Source organism: Lonchura striata, chromosome 7 (assembly GCF_046129695.1).
Source record: "Lonchura striata isolate bLonStr1 chromosome 7, bLonStr1.mat, whole genome shotgun sequence".
Lineage (NCBI taxonomy): Eukaryota > Metazoa > Chordata > Aves > Passeriformes > Estrildidae > Lonchura > Lonchura striata.
The window spans coordinates 19,658,393-19,684,089 of NC_134609.1; the positions used below are offsets into that span (position 1 = coordinate 19,658,393).

The 25,697-nt window shown below is 38.6% G+C and overlaps 1 protein-coding gene across 6 annotated transcripts in view; it reads right to left on the reverse strand.

Annotated features, from left to right (window-relative positions):
* The window catches only part of BTRC (beta-transducin repeat containing E3 ubiquitin protein ligase), a 119,755-nt gene extending 94,280 nt beyond the window's left edge, over positions 1 to 25,475 (reverse strand). For 3 of the 6 annotated variants that reach the window (XM_021536362.3, XM_021536364.3, XM_021536361.3), the window contains exons 1-2: positions 25,336 to 25,475; positions 8,776 to 8,844 (exon numbers count right to left, since the gene is read on the reverse strand). In XM_021536362.3, the coding sequence (XP_021392037.1) occupies positions 8,776 to 8,844; positions 25,336 to 25,383 (117 nt within the window). In that variant the 5' untranslated portion in view covers positions 25,384 to 25,475. Of the gene's footprint in view, positions 1 to 8,775; positions 8,845 to 20,904; positions 20,926 to 25,335 lie in introns of those variants that run through there. The other 3 variants (XM_021536367.3, XM_021536363.3, XM_021536365.3) reach the window with 2 other exon arrangements.
* Positions 25,476 to 25,697: the final 222 nt, after the last annotated feature.

Sequence of the window (25,697 nt, forward strand, 5' to 3'; positions counted from 1 at the left end):
CTCAAGATTTCCCATCTCTTGGGCTGCCTCAAGTTTTCATACTGTGATAATGAACTCAATGAACTGATTGTCATTAAAACTGCCTGACAATACAAAAAAAGAAGTTTCTTTAAATATTTGTACTGACTGAAGCATGGAATGGTACAGAGGCTGGAAAAATGAGGAGCACTCTGTGAGTGGAAAGGCAAGCTCTAGTTGACTCAAGGTTTACGTGAGATTACAGCTCAAGTCAGAGTCATTATAATCTGCAGGCAGGGCACTCTATTGTGCCAGGGAACTTACAGGGCAATGAAATGTCTTCCTCTAAAATTGCCACAATAACAAAAGAAACCATTGAAGGCCTATTCTTTAGAGCTCTCTGTCCAATAGAGGTTATCATTCCTCACCCATGTGCTCCTGCCACATAGTATTGTTCCAGAGTTAGGAAGTAGGAAATAAAAAACTACCAATTTCTTAGATGATTTCTGAATCTGTTCCAGTATACAACAAAATCTACATTAGTGATACAGTTCTTAAAAATATAATCATGAAGTTGCACAGTGTGGAAGGAAATGTCATTCCCGTACTTGCCTTTTACCTATTGAAGGAAGCAGAGACGCTAAATTACTTTGGTGACTGAAAGAGGCTTACTCACAAGCCTGAACAAAAGGCCCCAGGTGCTTCAAGAAAAACAGCTTGTGTGTAAATCAGATTAGTGACCCACCAGAACAACTTCATTTAGAGCCTGATCTCTGAAAAATCTCAACAGCCTCTCTCCCCATGCACTGAGCAAGCCACGTGTCAAACACTCACTTTTGTACTGTCAGCTCCACAAACAAGGGACTGGCCTCAATGTTCATGACTTGAAAGCTGACTAAAAAAAATCCTCTCCTGAACTCAAGTCAATCTGCATTGATTCATCAAAACAAAGATAGAGAGGCACAGTGCTTGGACTAGAGCCAAATGGGAATGCTGGTACTGCTTGCTAAGTACTGGGCCAGGATGCAGCAATCTCTACTTTCCTAACTCCCAACTGCATTAATAGTACGGATGTCTGCACAACGTTCAAACCCAGAGACACAAGGCTTTTTATTCAGAAAAGCTAATCATCTTTAATACACACTGAGTGGCATAAAATAGGGAATTATTTGATGACAAACCCAATTTCTTTTTCCAACTGATTTTAAAATCCTACACCCTGAATTCTGAAATGTATTTTCCCACTAAATAAATACAGGGAGTACAGTTTCAAACAAGACCAGCATCCTCCTTGTGACAGAGGCTGGTTCCAGCTGCTCCACTGGTGATTAAAATGGGTTTGCTTACTTTGAATTAAAATAGGCTAGATGCATTCACAGGCTCCGCCTGAGCTGAGTGGACAGTAACCATGAGCTGAAGGGAAGATGTATTTTAACCTATTCAATTATTCTTGTAATTATATTGCAAGAACATTTTTTTACTACATCAGATGTTCTGCCTCTAATAGTCTACCCTCTCTTCCAATTATCTGATGTCCTAAAGACAAATTTCAATACACACTCAATAGCTAAATTTTTGCCAGTGCTAAAAATTGGTTATTTACTTTATTTGCTACTGCATTACAAGATTATACATTACCATTTCAGACTGCGTTTTTCTTATCAAATTTGTTCTCTTCTAGTCCTTCAGCAAATACAATATACTGGGGGTAACTAATACAGTTTTAGTAAATTGTGTTACAGGTCAGAAATGTATCACCTTGTCCTGTAAAACTAAGTGGCTCTACACAGGGAAAAAAAAAGTTCTTGCATTACTACAGTTCACAACTACAGTGCACAGACATTAAAGCATAAACTGACTATACTGAGCTCACTATAAAACAAGAATGCCCAAAAGACAATCAAACAACAGTTGAAGGATATTTTCTTTATAGTCACTTCAGAGAAATTAATTAGACAGTAGTACAGAATTACTGTCTCTAATTGTGGCACATTTTAAAATAGTAAGGTATTACCTACTACTCCTGTATGAACCCTGTACTGAACTTTGATAACCTGTGCACTTAAAACACCTTTGATTTACAGGCAGCCTAATACATTTTTGTACATCTTCACAAGTTAGTGACAAAGCCAAAGAGGAAACCAAATATTCTCCTCAAGGGTTGGTGTTTGGTATACTGTACGTAAGATTTATTTCAAATGCTAACCACATCTATTGCAGCCCTTCCCTAACTCAGAGCTGTTTCCCTCCTAGTACAGCATTCAGCACCTGATGCAGGTGAACTCTAAAGATAAACCAATAACCATTTCTGACTCTTACAAAAACCAAGACATGAGAGGAAAAGAGGTTCTAGAAATTCTACCACCCAAACTGGAGCAGATAAAACATTTGGGATGCTCTGAGGGGTATTTGAAGTATATAAACCAGATGTGAGCTTGATATGAGGAGATAGATCACCACTTCAGAAAGCAAGTATGGTATGGCTGGCAAGAACAATTCTCCCTGAAAGTATCTTTCACACTACTGTTTCCTGCATGCTCTATAAAACCTAATTCTCAGGAAATGTGCCTAAGGAATTTTAATCCTTTATCAAACACATGCTCAGATCTTACTGGGATTCCTAATATTCAGAATTATTTTTATCATACACCACAAAAAAAAGGGGGAAATGGGAGAACAAACTTCAATACGTTCCAATCTCACTCAGTTCCTCTTACTCTTTTTTTGGCCACATACTTAACTAAGCCAATGCCAAAAATATAACATACATCACTTTCACATTGTGTTCAGTCTGCACTATTCCTGTCACCACAGAATGCAACACATTGCATGAAACATATCAGATAAGGCAGCTGCTATTTACATTACAAATGTTGGTCTCATGAAACTTAGTAACAATTCCAGAAATTTACTTCTGGCTAAAAAATTATTTTGGATCCTTTCCCTGGTCCACTTTTCATTCTTTTAACCTCTCACATAAAAATGAAAAGGTATCTCTTATTTTTCCCTCTACCATTCTGAGAAGCGTTTTCTGAATAAATATATGTAAGTATTAAAAAAGTACTCCCAGTGCATCTTGTATACTTTCACAATTAAAAAACCTGCCATACATATTTCGATTTTTAGCTTTGGTAGCTCTTCTTATCTGAAAAAAAAAAAAAAAAAGTATATAAAGTATATAAAAAGTATATAAAAAAGCTGCCAAAACAGAATGAGAATATTCTTTTATTATTTATTTTAGTAGATTTTGTGGGGCTTAGTTTTTTTTTTTTCTTTACCCCTATCCCAACAATGGATGCAAGGCATACTAAATACATAATTACATGAGAGAGCCACACAGCTTTCAAAGGAGCCATTCAAGTGAATTGTGTAAATAATATGCCTTTAAAAACCCTAGCATATGAATACAGATTTACCAGTTATGAAGTAGTTATATACCTGAGAGACAAGAATATGCATTTAAAAAAAAATTCTGCCCAATTATAAACTTACCAAAGAGACTAGAATGTCTCAGAGCAAATTAATACTTTCATAACTTTTGGAGAAAGTTTTTTGCCTGTTTTCATTTGAAAATAAGGAAAACATTAAAAGCTGTAAGTCTTAATTAAGACAAAAAAACAACAGTCAAAAGCCATACAGTTAAAATGTGCATCCCAGACCAGTTTTCCACACTTATAACTACGTAATTCTGACTTTGTCACTGGCAGTTTTATTGAAAGTCTTTCCACAGTCAGAAAACCAATTTATAAAAATAAAAAGGCAACTGTAGTAATCCTTGGAGTGTGACCATGAAAAGGATCTCGCAGGGCTCTACCAGCCCACCAACACTTCTTCTAAATGCACATATTCCATCAGAATCATGAAGGGTCAGATGCAGTTCCTGTCACAACCAGTGCTTTGCACAATTCCTAACCTTTTATTATGTTCAGATTGGTCACATTTCCACAAGCATGTATGGGTATGATTCAAAGTGGTCTGTGCTTCTGCTTGGTCATAACAAAGCTCAGCTACCTCATTAAAGACCCTTGGACTATTTTTCATGAACTGCAAATCAACCAAACCAACATTTCACTTGGGGAAAGCTGAGTGTATTTTTCTGGCACAACCAGGGTCTGACTTCCAAACAATTTCTCACAAATCAGAGGCTGAAACATGCTACCAGATTCAATTATAGCACTCTTCCTAGATTCCAAACATAGGTAATACTGGACTTCTTGCCCTGGTACAGATCACTGACTTCAGTGCAGCAGTTTTCCCCTTCACCCTCAGGCTGTTACTACATTCTGCCAGCTTTGCTGTGCACACAGAACTCCAACTGCTGTAAAGGGTTTTCTTTCCTTCAGCCACCCACTCTGCGTGTAATTGCTCAGTAAATTTTCCTTAACATACGTATTATGCAAACTCTTCTCTAATCTTCTGGTAACTCTCTAGCTAACAGTAACTACTTTTAAATATCAAAGATAAGACACATGGAAAAAGATTTACGTATTCAGATTATCCAAATAATAACTTACCTGAGTGGGATCTGGAGGATCAAATCACAGCTTTTAGGTAAACGTTTGTGAAGAAATGTTTTCCCCAAGAGTGGTTACTGGAGTTCAACCTCTGTGACTTCAAGTCAACAGAAATTACATGCCCCAGCAAGGGGCCAACTTCCATCTATAAGGTGTACAAGATCCTCATTTGCCAAGTGCTAGAGGGATTTGTATTGCTCACATCTGAACTCGACGATACTAATGTTTTCATAATTATAGCTCTTTAATGCACGAAGCTGATAAATCTAAATCAGTGCCACTGCAGACCTTTAAGATTTAGGTGACATACACTTCTTTAAGGAGTAAAACTTGTAGAGACTTGTGTGTGCTTAAATAACACCCAACTTACTAAGAGCAATCTCCCCAAGGTCTAAAGCATGAAACTATGTGAAGGCTTAAAATGGAGATTTTACAAGACCAAGTGCACTTGGCCCTTTGGTAAGCAAGAAAACACAGCTACTACTAAGATCCATTATTGTCTGATGATCTTAGAAATATCTTCCAAATTTAATGATTTGATAATTCTGTGTCTAAAGCCTGATCAATCACAAACAATTCTTCATGAGTTTGGGCAGAGTAACACAGCATACTAAAGAATGTGCTCAAACTACTTAATCGTGTAACATTTCTGGAACTTCTATTTTCATGACACAAACTGCAGAGAAAAACCTACATTAGTGGAGAAATGAAACGGAAGTTTCATTAGATTTTTCCCTCATCTCCAGCTTTATTTAATTCCATAAAAATCTCTCAGAGTTATTGTTATGCACCTACCACACAAAAGTGTTTCAAGGATAAGTGATATGCCTGCATAGCACTATGAGGACATAATGTACTATATGAGTGCCAAGTATTAATAAATGAACTGCAGAAAGAAATCTTATTTCAACTTTCCACCTAAGGAGTTAGTATCTTAATTTTAAAAAACATATGGATCCACTGAAAATACATGTTTTAGAACTTAAGGAAAGGATGCTAAATGACAAAATTACAAAACCAAAATATATCCAGAATAATTTTATTTTTCTCTCAGTAAAGTGCAATTCTAGCAGAAGAATCCTGGTTTTACCACAGTCCTGGTTTTTACACCCTCTTTTCCAGCTGACTTGACTGAAGTGCAGACCATTAATATCTGAAGTGCCTTGTTTTGATTATACTGGTCTTTGCTGGTATCAATCTACTTAAGGTATCACCAAGAATTTCCAGCATAAAACACATTTACAGGTTTATAACTTGGCTTTAAAAATTCTACTACAAAAAGACAGTGGGAGGCAGAAAGGCTCAGATGAGTGCATTACATTACATATCCTCCATGATGCATACTTGCTCAGAATGCTATGAAAAAGGGAAGCATTACCTTTAACTCTGAATTATCATGTTTCAGAAGCCACCTAAAAATGATACTTTTACTTCCCCGTTTATGTAATCAAAATAAGGTTTTGTAAATGTTTTACCTAATTAGCTTAACTTGCCCAGTTTCATAGTTTGGCTTATATTATAGACAGTGTCCATATAATACAGGAATTAAAATGTCATGTCTATTGACTGTATTTATACACAAACATTCCCTCCCTTTCTCTCTTCAGAAGTCAATTGTGGCTTGTCTCTAAAGGGGCAGCACCTAGGTGATGGGATGTTAGAGACTGCTAGCAAGACAAAAGCTTAAATGAAGATCAAGGCTGAATAAAACAACTGTATTTTCTACAAAAAGACAAACACCTAAACAGGAGAGAGCTAGAGTAAAGAGAACAATGCAGGTTACTTAAAATGTCAGTCTTAAAGCAACACGCATTTCTGGCCACTGGTATTGTATTTCCTCTAGCCCACATAAGAACACAATACAACTCTCCATTACAGCACAGCAACATTAAATATAAAACCTGCCATTAAAGGGCAGAGGGTAATGACATCAGTGTGGGCAACCCATGCTCAGGTAGTGTTCAACTATTATCTCCAGTTTAAGAAGGCTGAAAATACGCAAATGCAGCCAGCACTGGTTTTAGATAAAATTGTCAGTTTTATGGATATTTATAGTATGTGTCCAGTCTTGCAGAACTCCATCTTCCTCCACCTCATCTGTAATATAAACTGCTTTTAGTCCACATTAATACAATGTGTTCCTGGGATACTTCTCACATTGTGTAAGTCAGGCACCAGATCAATACTCAGCCATGCTGAGGAAAAGAAAATCATTAAGTTAGGATCCCATTAAAAATACAGAAAACAGGAGAATAAACCTGATGCACAGCCCCCATTCCATCTGGATGCATATGTAGATTATGCTTTTACATGCATCAAAAGTGGTTTTCTTTTTAATACATAGTTTTAAGGAATCCTACACGTAGTACCTTTTATAGATATCCTACACCAAACCAAACTCACCTCAAAAAAATTTAACCTCTCTCCTTCTCATGAAAGCTCTTCCCAGCCTTGATATCAACTGCCTTACCCTTACACTTCCTGTGGTGAAATCACAGCACGAAATTGGAATAGCAAAGCTATTTCCATGACGGTATCTGCTGATGACAAGCACAGGTTTATAACTTTTCCTTGGATCAAGGAGTAAGAAGATTGAGATAGACATTAGAACTAATATCAATAAACTAAAAATCAAAGGGAAAGCATACTTACAAAAAATATCTTTTTCAAAAAGTGCAAGTTCTTCCATTATTTGAGGTTGCCTAGTACAAAGTCTCCTTGGAAATTTTACTGTGCATTTAAAGTTTTTTACCCCCTTGGTATTTTTCAGAGCTCAAAAAGCATATATCCCACCTGCATCATGGCATTGGTAATATAAGGCTGCTCTGTTTGCCTCAGAAGTAAAAGGAAAACAGAACAGCCACACAATCCTCTTCCTATTGTTCTCCCAACCCACATAAGAAACAGAAACTGATGCCGTGCCCCATAGGTCAACAAACTTGAGCTCTGTGAGACAATAACTGCAGAGTTGAGATTCCTCTGAGACACCTTGCCTCCGGCTCAGCAAAGTTTAAATCAAGAAAACATAAGCTTCAGTGTCCCAACTGACCTTCACTAGAGTGGACTTGAGGAGAGAGAGAGAGAGAGAAACAGTCTCTCAGAGAGAAGCTCCAAAGCACACTTCACCCTTGCAGCATATCACTCATTTAAAGAAATGGTTTGCAAATATAAGATTTGTTGCTCATCTTCTAATAGGCGTCAAAGCTCTGCTCAGTTGCACAGAAGTCAGTAAGTTGACAGCAGTAAGCAGCTTGCACAAGCAAGTTACTACTTATTGCTTCTAAGTAGTAGACACAAGACTGACACAAGACTGGAGACCATCAAAACCATCCTGTTAGAACCTTCAATGAAACTCTCATATTTTAAGGGGATTTGCTGATGCAGCTTTTCATTCTCACACTCTGCTCAAGTGACTTGGCTCTTTGTTTATGTTGGGCTCACAGTACCACCTTGAAGATCCCTTCACCACAACATTTTGTCACTTCACAACTGCAGTTGCCATGACAACAGGATGCTGCTTATCTGTGCTGTTTTCATATTTCCAGTTTTTGTTGCCATAACAACACATTCTGGCTTTCTACAGAAACAGCAACTTTAAGCCACATATTCTCAAGGACATGGGATTCAGCATATATGTTCATCAGAGAAGAGATATGTACAGGCCACTTGTAAATTAAGCTATTCTTTCTGAAGGGGGATTTTTCACTCACAAAAGTGAAAAGCTGACAGCAATTGCTAGAGGCAGACTGCTGAGACATCTAAAGCCTGGCCTTTAATAATAGCCAGAGTAATATAGCACTAGGCCACTTCCGAGTGGGGACTCCCCACAGTGTCAGACTGTGTCAAACTGCACAATTGTTATGTGATGTGAGTAAGTGTCCATACTTGATTCACCCAGGCAGATCTGAATTAGATGGTAGATGCAATTCTCTTGAGTTTTAACCCAGTGGCCTCCCCATTATTACCAGCACCACCACCATGCAGCTTTGTGTTTGAAGGCCCATTTTAATTCTGCAATTCAAGCTGTTGTTGTAGATCTGTTTTCAGACTCTGACCCTCTTCGCTTCCAGGTGACTGCATTTTGAACTTTTATTTACAGGAAGTGCACATTCATCAGACTGGTGAGAAAATGTTATACAAACACAGCATGCATAAACACAAAACAGTGATGGCTATGAGGGGTATCAGCTAACATGGCACTGTAACTTCATTACACCCTCATTTATGTACTTCACTAATGAGACAAGCACAGGTGTCTAACACGGTCCCTCACATGAGATGAATAACAATAATACAGTCCAACCTGCTTTAGCCATGCTTGGTATCCAGAAGATATAAGTTGAAATCCATCTTTTGGCATGTGTATTCGGGGCTAGGAGAGAATAGACATAAAGAGAGACCTCCTTTTACACTGGGACCTAGCTAACCTAAGTCTAAATTCTGGAGCACTTTAAACAATGCAGATTTTTTGAAGTCGCATATGAAGGTTTAGTCCCCAGATTAGTTCTTGTTTAATGCTCTGATATTAACTGCTTCAAGAACACTTTTTAAATAAAGACACTATTTTTATGTTTTCCACCAGTTTACATTTCAGTTCAGAATATATAGGTATTTTTTTTAATTTCCACAAAAATGCACTTGGATAAGCACAGACTCTGTGGTGGGTGCAATAGCAAAGACTAATAGTCATTAATGCTTTTGACACTACATAAAAAGCAAATGGTGTCAAAACAGCAGTAGTCAAGCTATGAGTGTTTTCAGTTACCATCCTCAACATGGTCAGACCAGACACTGGACAACATGAAGAGATGACAGAAAATTCCCAAAGAGGTGCAGCCTTAATACTAGGGTAACAGCTTATTATACTTACACACAGTCATAAATTATGCCTCAAATCAACAGACAAATATAATCTCCCCCATTTACGATTTTCATGCTTTATTGGATTGAAGAAAAGGCAAGACATCAAATTGTTCTAGAAGCACAAAACACATATAGCATAACTTACAGCTATGAAAAAGTTCGCAACAAACCCCAAAACACTGTCTGACATGACATTTATTTATAGTTCAAAGATACTCCCTCATTCAAGTAGATTCAAGTGTCCTACTCCCTCCAAAAAGAGGAGATGTTTAGAAATTAAAATCACATCTAAGCAAGAGGACCAGACAGAGCATCTGTAAACACCAAGTCCAGAGATTTTTCTTACTGCATGAAACTACTTCACAATCCCTTTCTTAACTCACAGTACCTCCCCTCCAAATCAGATGTGTGCCCCTATCACTCCTTCCTCCTGCAAGGCTGGAAAAAGCTTACTCATTTTCAGAATGGCTCTATTAAAGATAAGCTTACTCTCACTTGTTCTCGAGTCAACACAGTATTTAGTTTGTACAAACTGTATCCACTTTGGTATTTGTAACACCGGGAAATACAATTTGTTGGAGAGAAAAAAAGTGTTACGCCTGAATGACAAACCTTCACACCTATGGTGGGCAGCCTCTGAATCTGAAAATAAAATAAGAACTAGAGCAGACTAAAATCTTGCGTCTAAAGAGAAGTACACACACAGGATTTTACAGTACACTTTAAGCACTTGTTATTTTTGCTTCTCACCAGTTTGAATTTAAATCCTCCTAAATCTTTCAAAGTAGGAGCAAGATTATGCCCTGGTGTCCTAGCCAATGATCTGAGTTGAACATGAATTTTAATAACCATCATTGTGTGATAAATTAAAGTCAAGTATGTCTGGTTACTGCATTCACCTGCTGCGTTTGGACTTGCAATGCTTAACACATTAACAAACTATGTTTTAGGAGACTTCTCACACCGCTAGAAGCATCATCCTCCAAGACCTAAGCCTTCCTTCAGCACTAACGTCATGGGTGGTTAGTCTCTCTACGACTTTAAAATGGGGACAACACTCATTTAACCCACCTCACAGGTTTGCTGAGAGGAGCTCTTGACATTTCTATGTGTTTTAGAAACAGAAAAAACTATATCAAGTGCGGCATATCTAGCAAAAGCACTACAGAAATACACAATTTTACCTTCTGCCTCAAGTACTTCAGTTTCTTTTTCAAAGTAGCACAGCCCATATATATCTATCCAGGAAAAAAACTAAAAGTACTCGAAAGTAGAAATAACAATCATTTGAAATCAGTGTCACATGTAGAGAGACCTGAATACCAGTTTCAGATGTGCCCAAGTTCACAAAACAAATTGTTGTGATGTTAGAAACAAATTCCATACACAATAAATTGTGAAAAATTACTTCATTTGTTTCTGTTTCTGTCACTTAACCTACAAATTAAAGAATAACCGCCGAGCTCTTCAGACCAGTGGGCTCCCTAACATTTGCTAGCCCATCAGTCCACAGCAGTCTGAATAATTTATTTAAAGACACTGACTTGAACCATTTAATTTGAAGACCCTGGTCCTGCAAATATGTAAGTGTATTAACTAATCTGTTGCCAGCAACAGAATTACTCTTCAGCAGAAATGTTTCCAGTAGCAAAGATAACTTTGTATTTCTATTTAGACAACTCTCACCAGCACAATTTTTTGTGACTTTAAAGTTGCTTGAGTATTGCAATAAAAGAAATCAGGACTTTTGTCGGACTAGCATCTACTGTAAACCCAATTTATTTTTCAATGCTGACAAGTGAAACATAAAAATAGGAGAAACTAAGACTCATCACTCATCCCTCAATACTGTACTTGCAAAATCCTCTCAATGAGGTATGTCTCCTCTCCTCATTTGATAAATCTACTCTCATTTAAGAAGTAATGAGAGACTACACAGAAGAGAAGCAAATTTTACCAGTACAAGGTATGTATGTCATTACCTACATACTTCTGCTTATGCCATAAAGGTGGGATATTTGCAGAAGTGAGCCCCCATTTACATCAAAACAAGCACAGCAGAAAAGCATAATTTAATTAAAATTTCTCTAGTTGATGACTGGTTGTAAAAGTTCAGCCAATCTCCTAAATTCTGAATTTCTGTGGTTTTCCGAGGCACACTGTAAATGATCCTGAGGAACACATTCTTCTTCAGATGCAATTAAAGTAATATATCTGGTTAAAATATTCTGAATTGCAGTATCCCAATGACAGCAGACAGGACTGTAAGAGGACTGACAATTTTTAAAAATAAATTAAAATTGCCCCCCTTTCCCCCAGCCTTAAAAATATGTGGGATCCAGAAAACGGTCTTGTTTGGAAGCTGTATTAATTTATAAATCAACACTAAAATCTTCCTTGATTATGACCCATTCAAAGCAATTCTACCAGCAATACAATTAATTGCCCAGCAAGACCTACTCATTTTTGTATTTTCATGACCACACATCATTTATGCTCATGGTTCAATACCATTCATAAGCATTTTCTCTTAGCATCTGCTCCAGCATTTTCCTTGACTAGAAGTCAGGCTGCTAGGGGAATTTTGCTCTCCTTTTCAATAGCATCAGTAGTGATTGCTTTCCTCAAAAAGTAACTCTGAAAACACTCTAACTGCTAATTTATATCATGCTATTCTGTGAATATTTCACATTTTGATTTAGGTGAGTGACTAATTTGTAATCTAACCTAGTTTATTTCCTTTTCCAAGAAATTCATGTTTATTATTGAGGCCTTGCTTTAAAAATGAGCCTTCCATTATCCCAGATGGCTTATTCCACGACCATCAGCACCTTACTCACAGTTCTGAAATGCAATTTTACTGTATATGAAATCTTAACTCTCTCTAGTCTTTCTGGTGTTCACAGAACTTGTTTTATGTATGGTAGCCATATATTAACATTATATATATTGCACCTGTCTATAAACTGGGGAGCCAAAATAGCTTACGTTGCTCATCTCTTTGTCTGCAACCCCTTTTTTCTCCTTTAGTAATCTACTCTTCCATTTTTAATCCATTTGATTTCTGCAGTCTCTAGCAAAGCCCAGAACAACAGAATGATTCTTGAGAACAAGTCAGTAATTTAAAATTCAGTGGTACCCTCTCCACTTCTCTACCAAGGCTGATTTTCAGAGGACATTTAATTATAGGCCTGAGTTCCTATTTTCTAAGCCTAAACACAACCCCTGAAGGCTTACAAGATTTGAGTCACAGCTGGAGCTGTGGTTACTATACAGTTTAAATATCAGCCTCTTTACTGTGCAATTTGTTTCGAAAATCAAATCAGATGCTGTGTCATAAACAAGTGCTAATTAAGTACTGAGCGGAAATTGGGCTTTTTTGTGCAAGAAGGGTTCTTAAATATCTACATCTTCACTTCCATAAGAAAGGATAAATATGTCAAGAATGATAATTATAAAAGGAAACCTACTATGGTACTTCCAAGGCAGTACTGCTGCTTCTGCATTTTATCTGCTTCCATGTAAGAAGAAATGAGCGGGGGGGGGGGGGGAGAGACCCATATGAAATATATATGTACTAAGGATCTTATTAATCTGATCATATCACCCATAATGCTTGCTGTTCCCTCAGAGAAGACATTCACTCTGGGTTTCCATCATATAGGATTTAAACAAGCAACCTAAACCCATCTCTCTCCATCACTGCAAAGCAATAATGAAGCTACTTATATTACCATTTCCTTTAAGTCATGATCTACACACAGTATTTGACAATAGCATTAAATTCATTAGATCTAACACCTTGTTTGATAAATATCAAAGTGAAGAACAGGAATAATGTATTTTAATACTCTGAAGGCTGCCTCTGAGTAACAATATTCAGGACTCCATTAACTAACAGGCTGTCGGCTACAAAAGCAGAATTAGATCTGTCAGTCACTGACATGGAAGGGCATGGCCAGTTGCACTGAAGATTGTCCAGTTCAGATGACTTCCACAGCAAAGGAAAGTATCCCCTGTGGCCTAGACCTTGTAATGAGTTTGCATCCATTACAGCAATAAACTGAATTCCTATTACAGAATATACAACTTCATGGCCCAAACAGATCCCTGACTCTACTGCCCAAAGCAATACTCAAAATAAGGCAGAGTTAGATCTGTGGACTCCAATTCAACAAAACCAAGCACACGATTTCAAAATCTTTCATTGTTTGTTATTAGGAGAAAAACCCATGAGCTATCTGATCCTAAAAGCTTAAGTTGCCAATATTTAAGTGTGTCCTTTGTGAGATTTTGTAGAAAGAATGAACAAACACTAAGTCAGCTGACTGTCAGGTCTCACAGTTTGACACAAACTCCTTCAGAAGGACACAGCACTCTCGAACAGTGGGTTCTGACTGCCTGTGAACTTAATGAGTTCACCGCACGTGGTGAACATGGCTACTCCAGCTCTTTAATGAATCTGCCTGAGTTCCTCGACCGAGATCTGCTCAAAACCAACTCCCACTGGAGATGTCTATTTATACAACTTGACAGATAAATAGATGCAAGGTTTTTTTATATCCTTCAAGAGCAGCAGCAACCAGGTAAACTACTTCTGCAACATGAAACACCTGGATGCTTTCTTTAGGGCTCACAATAAACCTAAGCTACTGTATTGAAAACCAAATGGAGACCCATGACAGCACTCCATTAATCTCAGAACAAAGTAACAGCAAGATCCACAAACCTGCTTACTCGAGCAGTGTGGAGATTCTCTTTGTGCCTGTACTTGATTTCACAACCATTTGACACTTCAAGTATGAAATTCAAGTGCTATATCCAGCCTCCTTTAAGACTGCAAGATCTGTGGTGAAGACCATTTCTCATGCTACTTCCTGAATTTGTGCCAGGTAAGTATCCAGCAAGAACACTGACATTCACAGCACAAGAATTTATGTATAAATCAGCAGCTGGAAGCTAGTCCAGAGACCAACAAAATGAAGCTGCTGCCTTCCAAGTATTGTGTCTCTTTTTTGTAAGTCCCTAGAAAAGTCAGAGAGCTCACCTGGATTTGGATTTTTCACTGAAATTCAGAACAGAAGGAATAGAAAGTCCTGTACTTTAAAAAAAAATACAGCCAAGGTAGACCAAATTATGTTTGGAAAACGACAATCTCCATAATCAGCCTAAGAACCTACAGTATTAACTTTCACCTTCTCGATATCCTGCTGAATTTTAGCTAACAGACAAAAAAGCATGCAGGAGAAAGAGATGGGTTACAGGTCTGTACCAACTATCCTGGAAGGAAATCTGCAGTTCACACATTAAGCAGACAAATTTGTAAAGGGAATACCATTTTTTTTTCTAAACAGAAGGAAACACTTTGAAGAGCACACTTCAGCACTCCACTACCTTTTCTTCTTAGCTACTGAGCTCTTATCTTCTGAGCAGGCCCCAGCACTAGCCAAACATTTTCCTGTTCAATAAAGTAACCAAAACACTTCCTCTTTGCAGGAATGGCCATTCTGTCTAAATACATTTCCCTTACAAAGCACTCTGCTACAATTACAATGCAGGACCTTTTCACCCATCAGAAGTAACTCAGAATCTGTTAAATGCCTCAAAACCTTACCACAATATATTACATTTATTTTCCTTATATAAATACCCTGTACCAAGTTCAGCTCCATGACAATTCTCAATTCCTGGCAAAGGATACAAATGTTCCTTTGCTTGGCTTAACTAGAGCAAACTCCTCCTTCAACCAAGAAACACCAAAGCATCACCTGCTGTCTTGGGGGACTACAATGCCAGAATGAAGCAGGGGCAACAGCAGCAGCTGAAGACACCTAATGGGCAGCCCCTGGTAGCATCCTCACGCAGAACAACCACCTGTAATTCTAACCAGAGTGAATATAAACTGCTGCAGAAATGGCTGGCCATAAAGAAAAAACCAACACCAAAACATAGACAAACAGTATGTCCTGTCTCCCAAGAAAGGACATCTACTGAGACTGAGTACTGATAACTATTGCCAAAATGAAACAGTCACCATGGGAGGCCAAGTAAATCTACTCCCAATTTAGAACAAATGAGAATTAGTGCTAGACTAACCCAATCTTCTTCTTTAAGAAGATCACTGAAGTCCAGACAAATTAGAAGTAGTTAAGCATTTGATAGATGGCATGTAGGAAGTTACTGGTTAAAATGAAGAGGATTAGGATTAATACCAGAGTTAGAAGGAGGCTAAGAAACTAAAAACTGCAGAGCATCACAGGCAATTTTGAAAAAGGAACCATTAAGCTGTACAGAGAATGACCCTTTTTGAAATCTATTATTATTCTTGAAATTCATGTTAAATATTCTCACTAATGGCAAAAATACTCAAGAATTACTGATGTGCTACTGAAATTAAAGAGGCATAAATATATAAGGTGAAGCATCCTGAGAATTTGGTAACAGAACTGACACATGATGCATATATATCCAAAAAGTTACATTATTTCCATTATAAATTAGCAACTCAGTAACTGAGAAGAGGGAAAGGGGCTCTGGGATATGTTACTCATTAGATAATGATGGCTCACCCATGAGATGTGGCCACAGATATGGCAAATACTACTATAGGACATTGTATAAAGTAAAAAATTCCCAGAAGAGAGGAATTAGGATCACTGCCTTAACACAAGGAATCCATAAAATATTGCCTGGAATGTTCTGTATAGCTCTGGTCATTCGTGTTTCAGGGAGACTAATCAAATTTTGCAGCTGGTTAAAAAGGTCTATTAAGATGATCAGAAGTTCCAGGAATTGTCTTACAACAGAAGGAAAAGTAAATTAAAGAATGGTGGTTTTGCCTGACCAGATCCAGCTCAGAGCAGAATATGATTGCTCTCCACAAGTATCTGCAGATGAACACAGGGGAACAAAGAGAGCTGTTTAAGCTCAAGGACACTGACACTGGTGTATGAATGAATGAGAATGAATCAGCCATGAATGGAGTTAAGCAGGAAAGTAAGAACTAGGATTCTGACTTTTAAAGGAGTCAAATTTGGAAAGCTCTGCAATGGCATAGCAAAGAGAATTCCACTTAGCAACTGCTTTCACTAGTTTGTGAAAGCTTTAGAGAGTACTTTGGTTGCTCTAGGCTTGAACCCATGCTCCAAAAGACCTATTCCAGTCCAACTGACACGTGCCTTCTCACTGATGGGCCCTTTATCATCTCTACCTAAATTCTTATGCTAAGGTCATGAGACTATAGGAATATTTTCTTGTCAGTAAAAAACTTGCAGGGTATTTATGCTTGCTTATAACAACATCTGTAACAAAGTACTAGAGTAATTTGTTTCACTGGACTCATCTGTAGTCAAGAGAAGGAAAAAGTTACAAAAAGAAAAGGGAATTAAGATTTTTGTCCTTTTGAATATATCAGCAACAGGAAACACTTTCTGTCACATTTAAGAGGCTAATGTTAACATTATTTGGATTTCTTTCTGTTGGGATGCCTCTAAGAGTCATCTTCTAAAACAAGATCAATCCATCATTTCTTGAGATTACAGCCCCTTCTCATTGTTCTAATTTGCAGGAGATGAATGATAGCTGGCTGCATTTCTCAATCATGCTGACAGTTTTGGCAAAAAAGAAGGAAGAGCATTGAGCAGTCCCAATGAACAACCCCCCTGGAGAATAGCCAACATCTTCCTAATAGACAGAATTCAAGGCCAACTATCCATAAACTAAAAGCAACTCCCACATAAACACTGCTCCATTCTGTATTGCTCTCACTATAAATTACAGATGATGTGTGTAGAGAGGGAGACTGACTACATTGTATGACTTTCATGATAGACCATTTTTCTCTGAAACAACTAGAGACTGTTCTGGTTTCTGTATGGGCAAGCATGGAAAAATTCAGACTCTTTCCCAGTCAGCACACAGTCCAGCCCTGATTACTATCCAAGCCATCACCTTTCTCTACAGTGTTTCATCCATCCCACTATATTTGGGAAAAATTCTTAAAATTCTGTAAGAAAAACTATGCCCTAAGATGGAAATATCATGAGAGAGTATTCCTACAAATGGAAAAATCCCATGTAGGGCACAAAGCCAGATGACAAAATTCACACTAGAGTTCTGCACTGGCTGGTGTTACCCAAATTCCCTCTCTACCATCTTCTTCAGATCTGGTTTGCTCCGGGTGCTTCTGAAGAAGACAGATCCATCTAGACTACTGTTAAAAGAACACACTTCTTATTCTTCTGCTAACACACAACTGCACTTAAGAACCTCTTCATTCCTTTACAGTATGTCCCTGCAACCTTTCCCTCCTCACCATGGGATAAAGCAAATTAAATCAGCATTAGGCCTTTTTGTTGCTTCTAGTCCAAACTGGTTACTCCAATGGATTCTGCCAAGAGGCTGCATGGCTCCTGCCCACAGTCTGGAAACACTTCTGTCCTTCTCTCAAGAAGACTAGAAAGGCTCCTTGCTGAGCTTTCCCATTCTTCCTCATTCTCTCCTTTCTCTTGCTCTTGTCCAAATGCCTAAACAAGACCCTGTTTTAGCAGTGGGGGAAGGAAAATTAAATCAGATGTTTCTCAATTTTTAGTACAGATGAGGACTAGAAGTAGCTAGAGAGTGCAAAATTATGATCAGTCATTTGTTTCCAAGCAAAATCATTGCAGAAAAGTGAAATAAGTTAAAACTATAAGTCACCATGTCTGCTTCTGAACCCTTCTGCCACCCCAGCTAACAAATCTGGCTGTGCATGCACAGCAGCAAATAGGCTGAGCACCCATTGGTTAATGGGACCATGGAACTTGCACATCGAAGAGAAAAAAATGAATTTTAATGCAGTTTTTAGAAATACTTGTCATTGTTTCAGCATTGCCATTTAGTGAATGGGACCGATTTCTCTCTCAGTAGGGGATGATATTTTAATGATGTAACAATGTACTTCCCAGAAGAAAGACAAGCCTCATGAGGCAGATTAAAACTAAGAATATTCAGATCCCATTAAAATCAGACAGTTTCAAGCCATTTTTAAAATTAATTTTGTTTAATGATAAAACGGGTTATCTTAACAGGTGGCTAGCCAATTGTAAAATTAACCAAAACATGGTCAGAAGCACAAGGGTAGCTATCACAAGAAGTGGTTTCTTTGTATTCTGCCTTCTATTATCAGTGTACCAAATCACCCTACACAAACTCCTCCAGTCCATGACCCCCGGCAAATTTCTGAGCTTCAGCTTTCTCTTTCTGCAAGCAGGGGTAGCATTTGTCCAACACCAGAGCTCCCCAGCACCTCAGAAAAACTGGCATTAGAAAGCTCTGTTGTTTAATAAGCAGGAAATACTTAATGAAATTCCCAGGATGTTTATTTTCAACCATTTCTGTGGTATCAAGAAGTTTTTCACAGCACTAATCAGTATCCTGTCAGGGAAACAGCTTCATGTTTGATTGCTTATTAATTGTATTTTGAGCACTTACTCTTCAGCTGTAGCCACTGGACACTGCTATGCTACAATTAATTTTCAGCTTCCACAGCTGAACACGCAGTGGATACAGCCCTTCTGTGCAAAATCACTTAAAATGTATGAAGTATATAGTTTGTTGAGCATCTCCTGAATTGTAAGGAAGAAATGAGAAAGCCTGAAGAAAACACTCGGTACTGGAAATACCAGTTAAGCTTGCTGCTGAGGACAGTTAAATATTACACAAATCTCACCAGCACATATGGAGTTTGAGATGATGCAATACAAGCAGACAAGGAAGTGAGAAAAAAGCCTACTCCATCTGCATTGATGAATTTAGCATGAAGATTTTTATATAAAAAATCAAGTTGCTCAGCTTGCTGGTTTTGCTGGTCTTAAATATGACCCTAAATACTGTTGCAGTAATCACTGCTAAAATGAATATGAGAAGAATATATGACAACCCATATAGAAGAAAAAAATTTAGTGGGATCCCTTCATACAATACTTAGTGAGAATTCCTAATTTCCAGGTATAAATTACTCTTCTTGTAACAGAAAATAAATATCTTTCATTAATATGTTTTACAATACAAATAAACTACCAACACAGTAAAATCCATAGAAAACAAAATAATGGATGAACCCATTCACTTGACAAATATATCCACTCAATATTTGTATGTCAGGAAATACTATCTGATCCCCACTTAAAATGTTTTAAAAGTGTGAAGTGAATTTTAAATGAGACCAGACCAGGAAGTTTCCTCAACCATTTCAACTTTTTGTCTTGAGTCATTATATCTGCTACCTCAGTAGGCACTAGCACTGAAAATAAAGAAGAAAACAACATAACTTTATATTTCATCTCATTTATGGCCCAGATATCAGAGCTTGGAGTATTTCCAGTGGCCAACCAAAGGGACCATTTGATTTTTTTTCTTCATTAGACACATCTTTAAGAGGTGATCTCTGAACTCTGTACATTCCTACCTTACCTCTGGACATGATACACAACTATGGAATAATTTTATTTTTTCCTCTAAAATCCTCATTACCTTTCTGTATATCACAAATCATTTCAGGATACTGAGAATGTTGTGGCCAGCACACATCTTGTATCTTCCAAAATCTATTTAGGAAGCCCTTTGCCTAACCAAACTTCGTGGTTAGAACAGTATGCTTTATCTTACTAATGAGAATGATAATTTAGTACCAAATACTCAAGAGGAATTATAGCTCTGCTGACTGGCAAATAATTTGCCAAGGCAGATTAGTTTAGCTGCATAAAATAAATATCCACCTGCACATACTAGCACTAATCAGGGCGTGAAATTAAACTTTTTATTCAGTGGGAAATAACTGCTGCAAGGCGGCGATTTAGTCTGAGAAGCAAATATTAAGGTCAGCCTATTCTCTCTGATGTTTATAGTACATATTACAGTGAGGAGAGCATGGTGCAACAAATTTGGCTTTTTAAGTCTATGAAACTAAATACTTCAGTGATGCGATAGCAAATTTGCCATTTGCTTTTCTAATTGCATACATTTAATGGAGCAAAATGGCTGAAATGAAACATTACCAGAAAAGCGAGGGTGAAGTTACTGAAGTACCAAAGGCCTGCATGAAGTGCAGAAAAATCTACAGCTTGAAGTTTGGGATAGAAGAAAATTAATTAATGTTTTCCATACAACATACTAGTGCCAACAAACACCAAAAAAACCAGGATGCTATTTCAGTACCATTGGAAAAACTGGTAAGTGTATGTTTAATATTCAAGCAGGATTTACAGCCCCACATTTAAGAGGCAATGCTCTGTTACCCCAGCTTAGAAAATTAGTCTCATTGCTTTTATGACATCCTTGCTTTGGACACCCAAGGTTCTCAGCCACAATGTCCATGACACAAATATGTTACTGGAAAGACTGAAAAGTTCTCAAAAGATTTTTTTAAAAATAGCTAACAAATAACAGGTCTTAAAAATTATGGTCCTATTGACACCATGAATTATACAGGTTCAGTGCAAGCAGAGCCTCTTTTAAAGTATAAGCCTTTGCCCATCTGTTCCATAGACACACATGCACACAACAGGAAAAAAAATTCCAACTTTATTACCCTTCAGCCTTCCATTACATTGGCTATTCCTTGCTATATTTTCTGCCAGTTATGTGGGAGCTCCTACAAACATGCAAATATAAAAATTAATGAACTTCGGAGTTTTCCCTCAATAAAAAATAAAACAACTCACAACCAAAAAAAAAAACCAACCACCAAAAAAAAAAAAAAAAAGAGAAAAAAAGAAAAAGAAATCAAAAAACAACCCAAAGATGCATCTTAAAATACAACCAGAAGGCTCTGGTTCTCCTGTGAAACTGGAAGGTCCATCAGCAGCTCATAGAATCTGATCATCCAACACAAAAAGAAAAATGGTATTTTGGGGATGAAACAGGAAAAAACACAAAGAACACTCAGACTGACTTCTTCCTATTCATAAGCCAGGAAATTAAGTGAATTACTGCAAATTCATTCATTCGTAAAAACTGAGAAAGTGAAACTCTTTTAAATATCAAGCTTTTGCTTTTCAAATGGTCCTAGATAAGGTCCCAAACTGGTCAGGTACTGTTCCAGGCACTGCTAATTAAACACAACTGAAGTTGTCACTAGTCCATTCAAGAAAACAGATGTCGCTTCATAGAGCTTTGATATTTTTCTTAAATACCTTTCAAAATGAGGAACAAAAAATATGAACTCTTATAAAAAGGGCTTTATTGTATTTTTATAGCATATTACATACCTTGTAACAATCATTCTGTTAAGTGTGAATGTCAGTTTTATTTTCTGTCCCTTTTTTCTTGGCTATTTACAAGCTTTGTAAGAATCGTTCCTTAATTAAGTCTAAACATAGTTTTATATAAATGGATTCCTGGAATTAAAAACGTTCAGACTTAGAAATGATTGTTACAGAGACTGTAACAGGCCGTAAAAAAGAATGCCACTTTAAACAAAGATTTCTCATTTTAATTAAAAAGATAATCATCAGAACATTCGTATACTTAACAGAACCATTTGAAGCTACTTTGAAAAAATATCTACTATTCTATGCAGGCTTATGTAGTTTACTTTCTATGACATTTAATCAAAGTCTCAGTTGAGCCTATCACACTCATACTTTCAATCTACTGTTTCAAACACTTATTCAAACTTGAAAGTTACTTATTGAGTGCCTTGATATGGAAATCCCATATTCCTGAATGCATAAAAGCAGAGCTCTCTATGGCAGGGGATTTTGGGTGGGACTTTTGTGTGCATTTTTTTAGGTTAATGGGCACATTCCCCTCTCTATTTAGCTAGTGCATCAGTTTATTACACACTGTACTTTATAAAGAGTGTACTTTCATCAGCAGGACTGTACAAAAAAAAAAAAAAAAGAGACTGAAGTGAACTAAGACAGGTTCCACTCTAGTAAAATCTTTGCTGCAGCTGCAGAACACTAGACTATTTAATTTTAAAGATTGTCTTTAAATCTATGAACCATCTTTCATTCAAAAGGAAAAAAACACACCAACAAAACTTTTGAAAGATGATGTGCAGAACACATGATACAAGACACTCATTCACCAGCAAAAACAGTCTTTCCTTGTGAGCAGTGGCTTAGTATTGTGTAGTGTTCATACACAGCAATTTAATATCAGAAATAAATTAGGTCTTATTAAGACATAGAGGTAAATTGAGTAAGCAAATGAAATTAAATAAATTACTTAAATCTTAAAGTATTAGATTATACATATTGTACCTGAGCACAGATAACCAGAAAATGTAGCAGGTATCAGTTAAATGCAATACTGCTTCATTGGCAAGTAATCCAGCCAACACCAGCTACTGAGAAGGCAGCTGCCTTCTACTGCCATCAAAAAGTTACACAGACATGAGCATAGAGAAGAACAACAGAGTACTGTTTGTCTTTCAAAGCATCAAATATGGATGCTTTAAAGCAGAATAATTTAATTAATAATATTAGCACTGGATGAAGCTTTCCCATTTTTCTGTTAGACTTGGACATTAAAATGAAAATCAAATCACTAAGTCCATCTTGCCTGGTACCTTGTGATTCAAAAGAGCTGCTCAAAGTCAATGTCAAAAATTAAGTTCTCACATTTTTAAGTGGAAAAAAAAGTATTATTTTCTAGAGAAGCATAAACAAACTACCACCTCGAGGGCTGCTTTTCAGTATGAAATGAAACCTACCCCAAACACATATCAAAACCAAAACCGTCTCTCCTGCCTTTGACAATAGGCCTCATACCTCCAAAATGTACTTGAATCTTTACCTACAATGCTCTTTGGGAAGCTCCCAGGAAAATCAATAATTATTAGCAAAGCCCATCACAAGCCAAACTGTGAGCCACCTAATAAGGAAGATGCAAATGAAGCGTATCACATACTCTGATGGACAGGGTAATCCACAGTGAATGATTCAGCATTAGCTGAGAGGATGCATGAGCTGATCTGCTACCTCTGTGTGGATAACTGTACCAGTGCCACTACTGCAGTGCCTGAGCACTGTCTGAGTGCTACATGGACCAGAAAAGACATTTTCAGGAAGGGCCAGGATGATACTTGCAACTGATTGCTCCTGTATGCTGATGTATCTATCTGTGTCACCCTTCCAGAACACCAGAAGACCCCACCAAGTCTGACAAACACTTCACTTCATCAGCAGAATTAAAGGAAGAGCCATGTTCTGGACTGATGCACACTAAAGCAAAAGCCTGGGATGTGCTTAACAAAAGCTTTGCTTACTCTATTCTCAACCTGTAAGCAAAAAAACCCTAAAAAGTTCAGAATGGACAGAGAGAAGTCATATCTTTCACTGTATGTTTTACAGGCATTTTGCAAACAAGAGGCACTTAAATAAAACATGAAAGAACGTGGGTTAGCTTTTAGCTCTCAGTGCAGCCTGGTCTTGATAATTCTTCCCTTTATCTGGTGCTCTTAACAGATGCATATCCCAGAAGAGCAGCTTCCTCTCACAGGCATGCCTCTCCCCAGTGTCAGGGAGCTCTATTGTTGGAGTCCATCAATATCTGTTGTTGTCCATCTATATCAGCTATTGTTGGAGTCCATCATCATCCTGCCAGCTGCAGGATGGACAGGGATTCCCTCAGCCTCCAGACCCAATCTTACAGACAATCTCAAACCACCCGGACTAAGCCCTTGAATGAAAATCATAGCACAGGGGGCCAAAAAGCAATGTATGAGAAGTCAGCATAGCATGCTCACAATGCTGTCTGGCAGCAGACAAGAATGTTTCAGCAGAAACTTTCTGGGATGTGAAACTCACTATCTAGAGGCAGGTTGTAATTACCAAGCTTGGCCAAACACAAGTGCAGCAGGATCTGGGACACTCCTTTGGCCAACCCCACACCAAAGATGGCCATTCATTACTTCTGATTGATATCTTGCTGATTTAGGTGTCCATAGCATTTTTCCACTTCACCTAGCTGAGACTCTATAAATCTGACAAACTTGGAGACTACTAGCAAATGGCTTAAAAAGTCTCAAGAGAGAAACAAGTTCTTCCAGATGAAAAGCCAAAAGTCAAACAAGTGTATTGAAGCTCAATTAGAAATTAAAATTTGCAGCTAGTGTTTCCTCAATTTCATTTTGGGCATATGTTCTGACAATTTAATAGCATTCCTTCTTCCTGATGAGCTCAAGTTTAATTCTGTGACACTAGAAGCACTAATCCAAAACAAACTTTTAGCAAGTGCTGCCAGTCATTTGAATTATATCCTTAGGGAAGAAGAGTTCAGGGCACCTGGAATTCACATTCAATTTAGTTGGCAACACTTTGTTTTCGTTTCTAAATTTTACATTTCTGGCCAAAATGCTCAGAAACATCAACAAATTAAGAAAGAAGAATGAAGCTACCGTTTAAGTACACAATGCCTCAAATCTATGGAAATTAGCTATATTAGAAGAGCATCTTGGATGCATGTACTGTTTTCCATACCAACTCAAAACCTAAACAATGTATATGCTCCCCACAGTTCTATCAGTGATGTGCTGCTGCAGCAGCAGGTGAAACACTTAACTGCCAGGATTTAGAGATCTGGCAGGAGAATGGGAGGAAAAATAAATTACAGAGAGATGGTGAGCAGTACAGCAGGATAGTCTAAGGTGCACAAATAAAGAAAAAAATCCAAGAGTTACATGCGCAAAGCCTGCCGGTGCCTGCGGGCCCCTCTGCCAGGTCCTGCCTCACTCCGGTTTAACTTCCCCCTCTCCCAGGTGGCACCTGCAGCCGCCTCCCCCTGCTCCCGAGGCTCCCGTTGCCGGGATCTGGGGACCCTGCTCGCTGCCCTCCCCGCGGCAGGACGCCCCTCCCCGGGCCCGCTCACCGCCTTCCCCGCCCGCCAGCCCCGAGGCCCGGCTCCCCTTCCCCGCTGCTCCCCGCTCCACCTCGCCCCGTTCCCCCGCAGCCCCTCCACAGGCAGAGCTGCCCACCCTCCCCCGCCGCCTTCGCCGACCCCCGCGGCCGCTCACCATGAACTTGAGCGCCTTTTCCTGCAGGACGGCCTCGGCCGGGTCCATGGCGCTGCGGGGCCGGGCCGGGGCCGCCCCCCCGCTCAGTGCAGGCCGCAGCCAGCGCAGACGGGAACCTGCGCTGCCCCGCGCCCCCCCACCGCGCCCCGCTGCCGCACCGCGCATGCGCCGCTCCGCAGGCCCACGGGAAATGGAGTCCCCGGTCACGTCCCTGGCAAAGGGCCGACCTGCCGGATAAAACTACAAATCCCGGCAGGTTCCGGGCCTGGGGGCACGCTGGGAGCCGGCTGGCGCATGCGTTGTGTGAGCGCAAGGGCCGACGGGGGTTGTAGTAACGTGGGCCTAAGGGTGCGAGGTGCGGG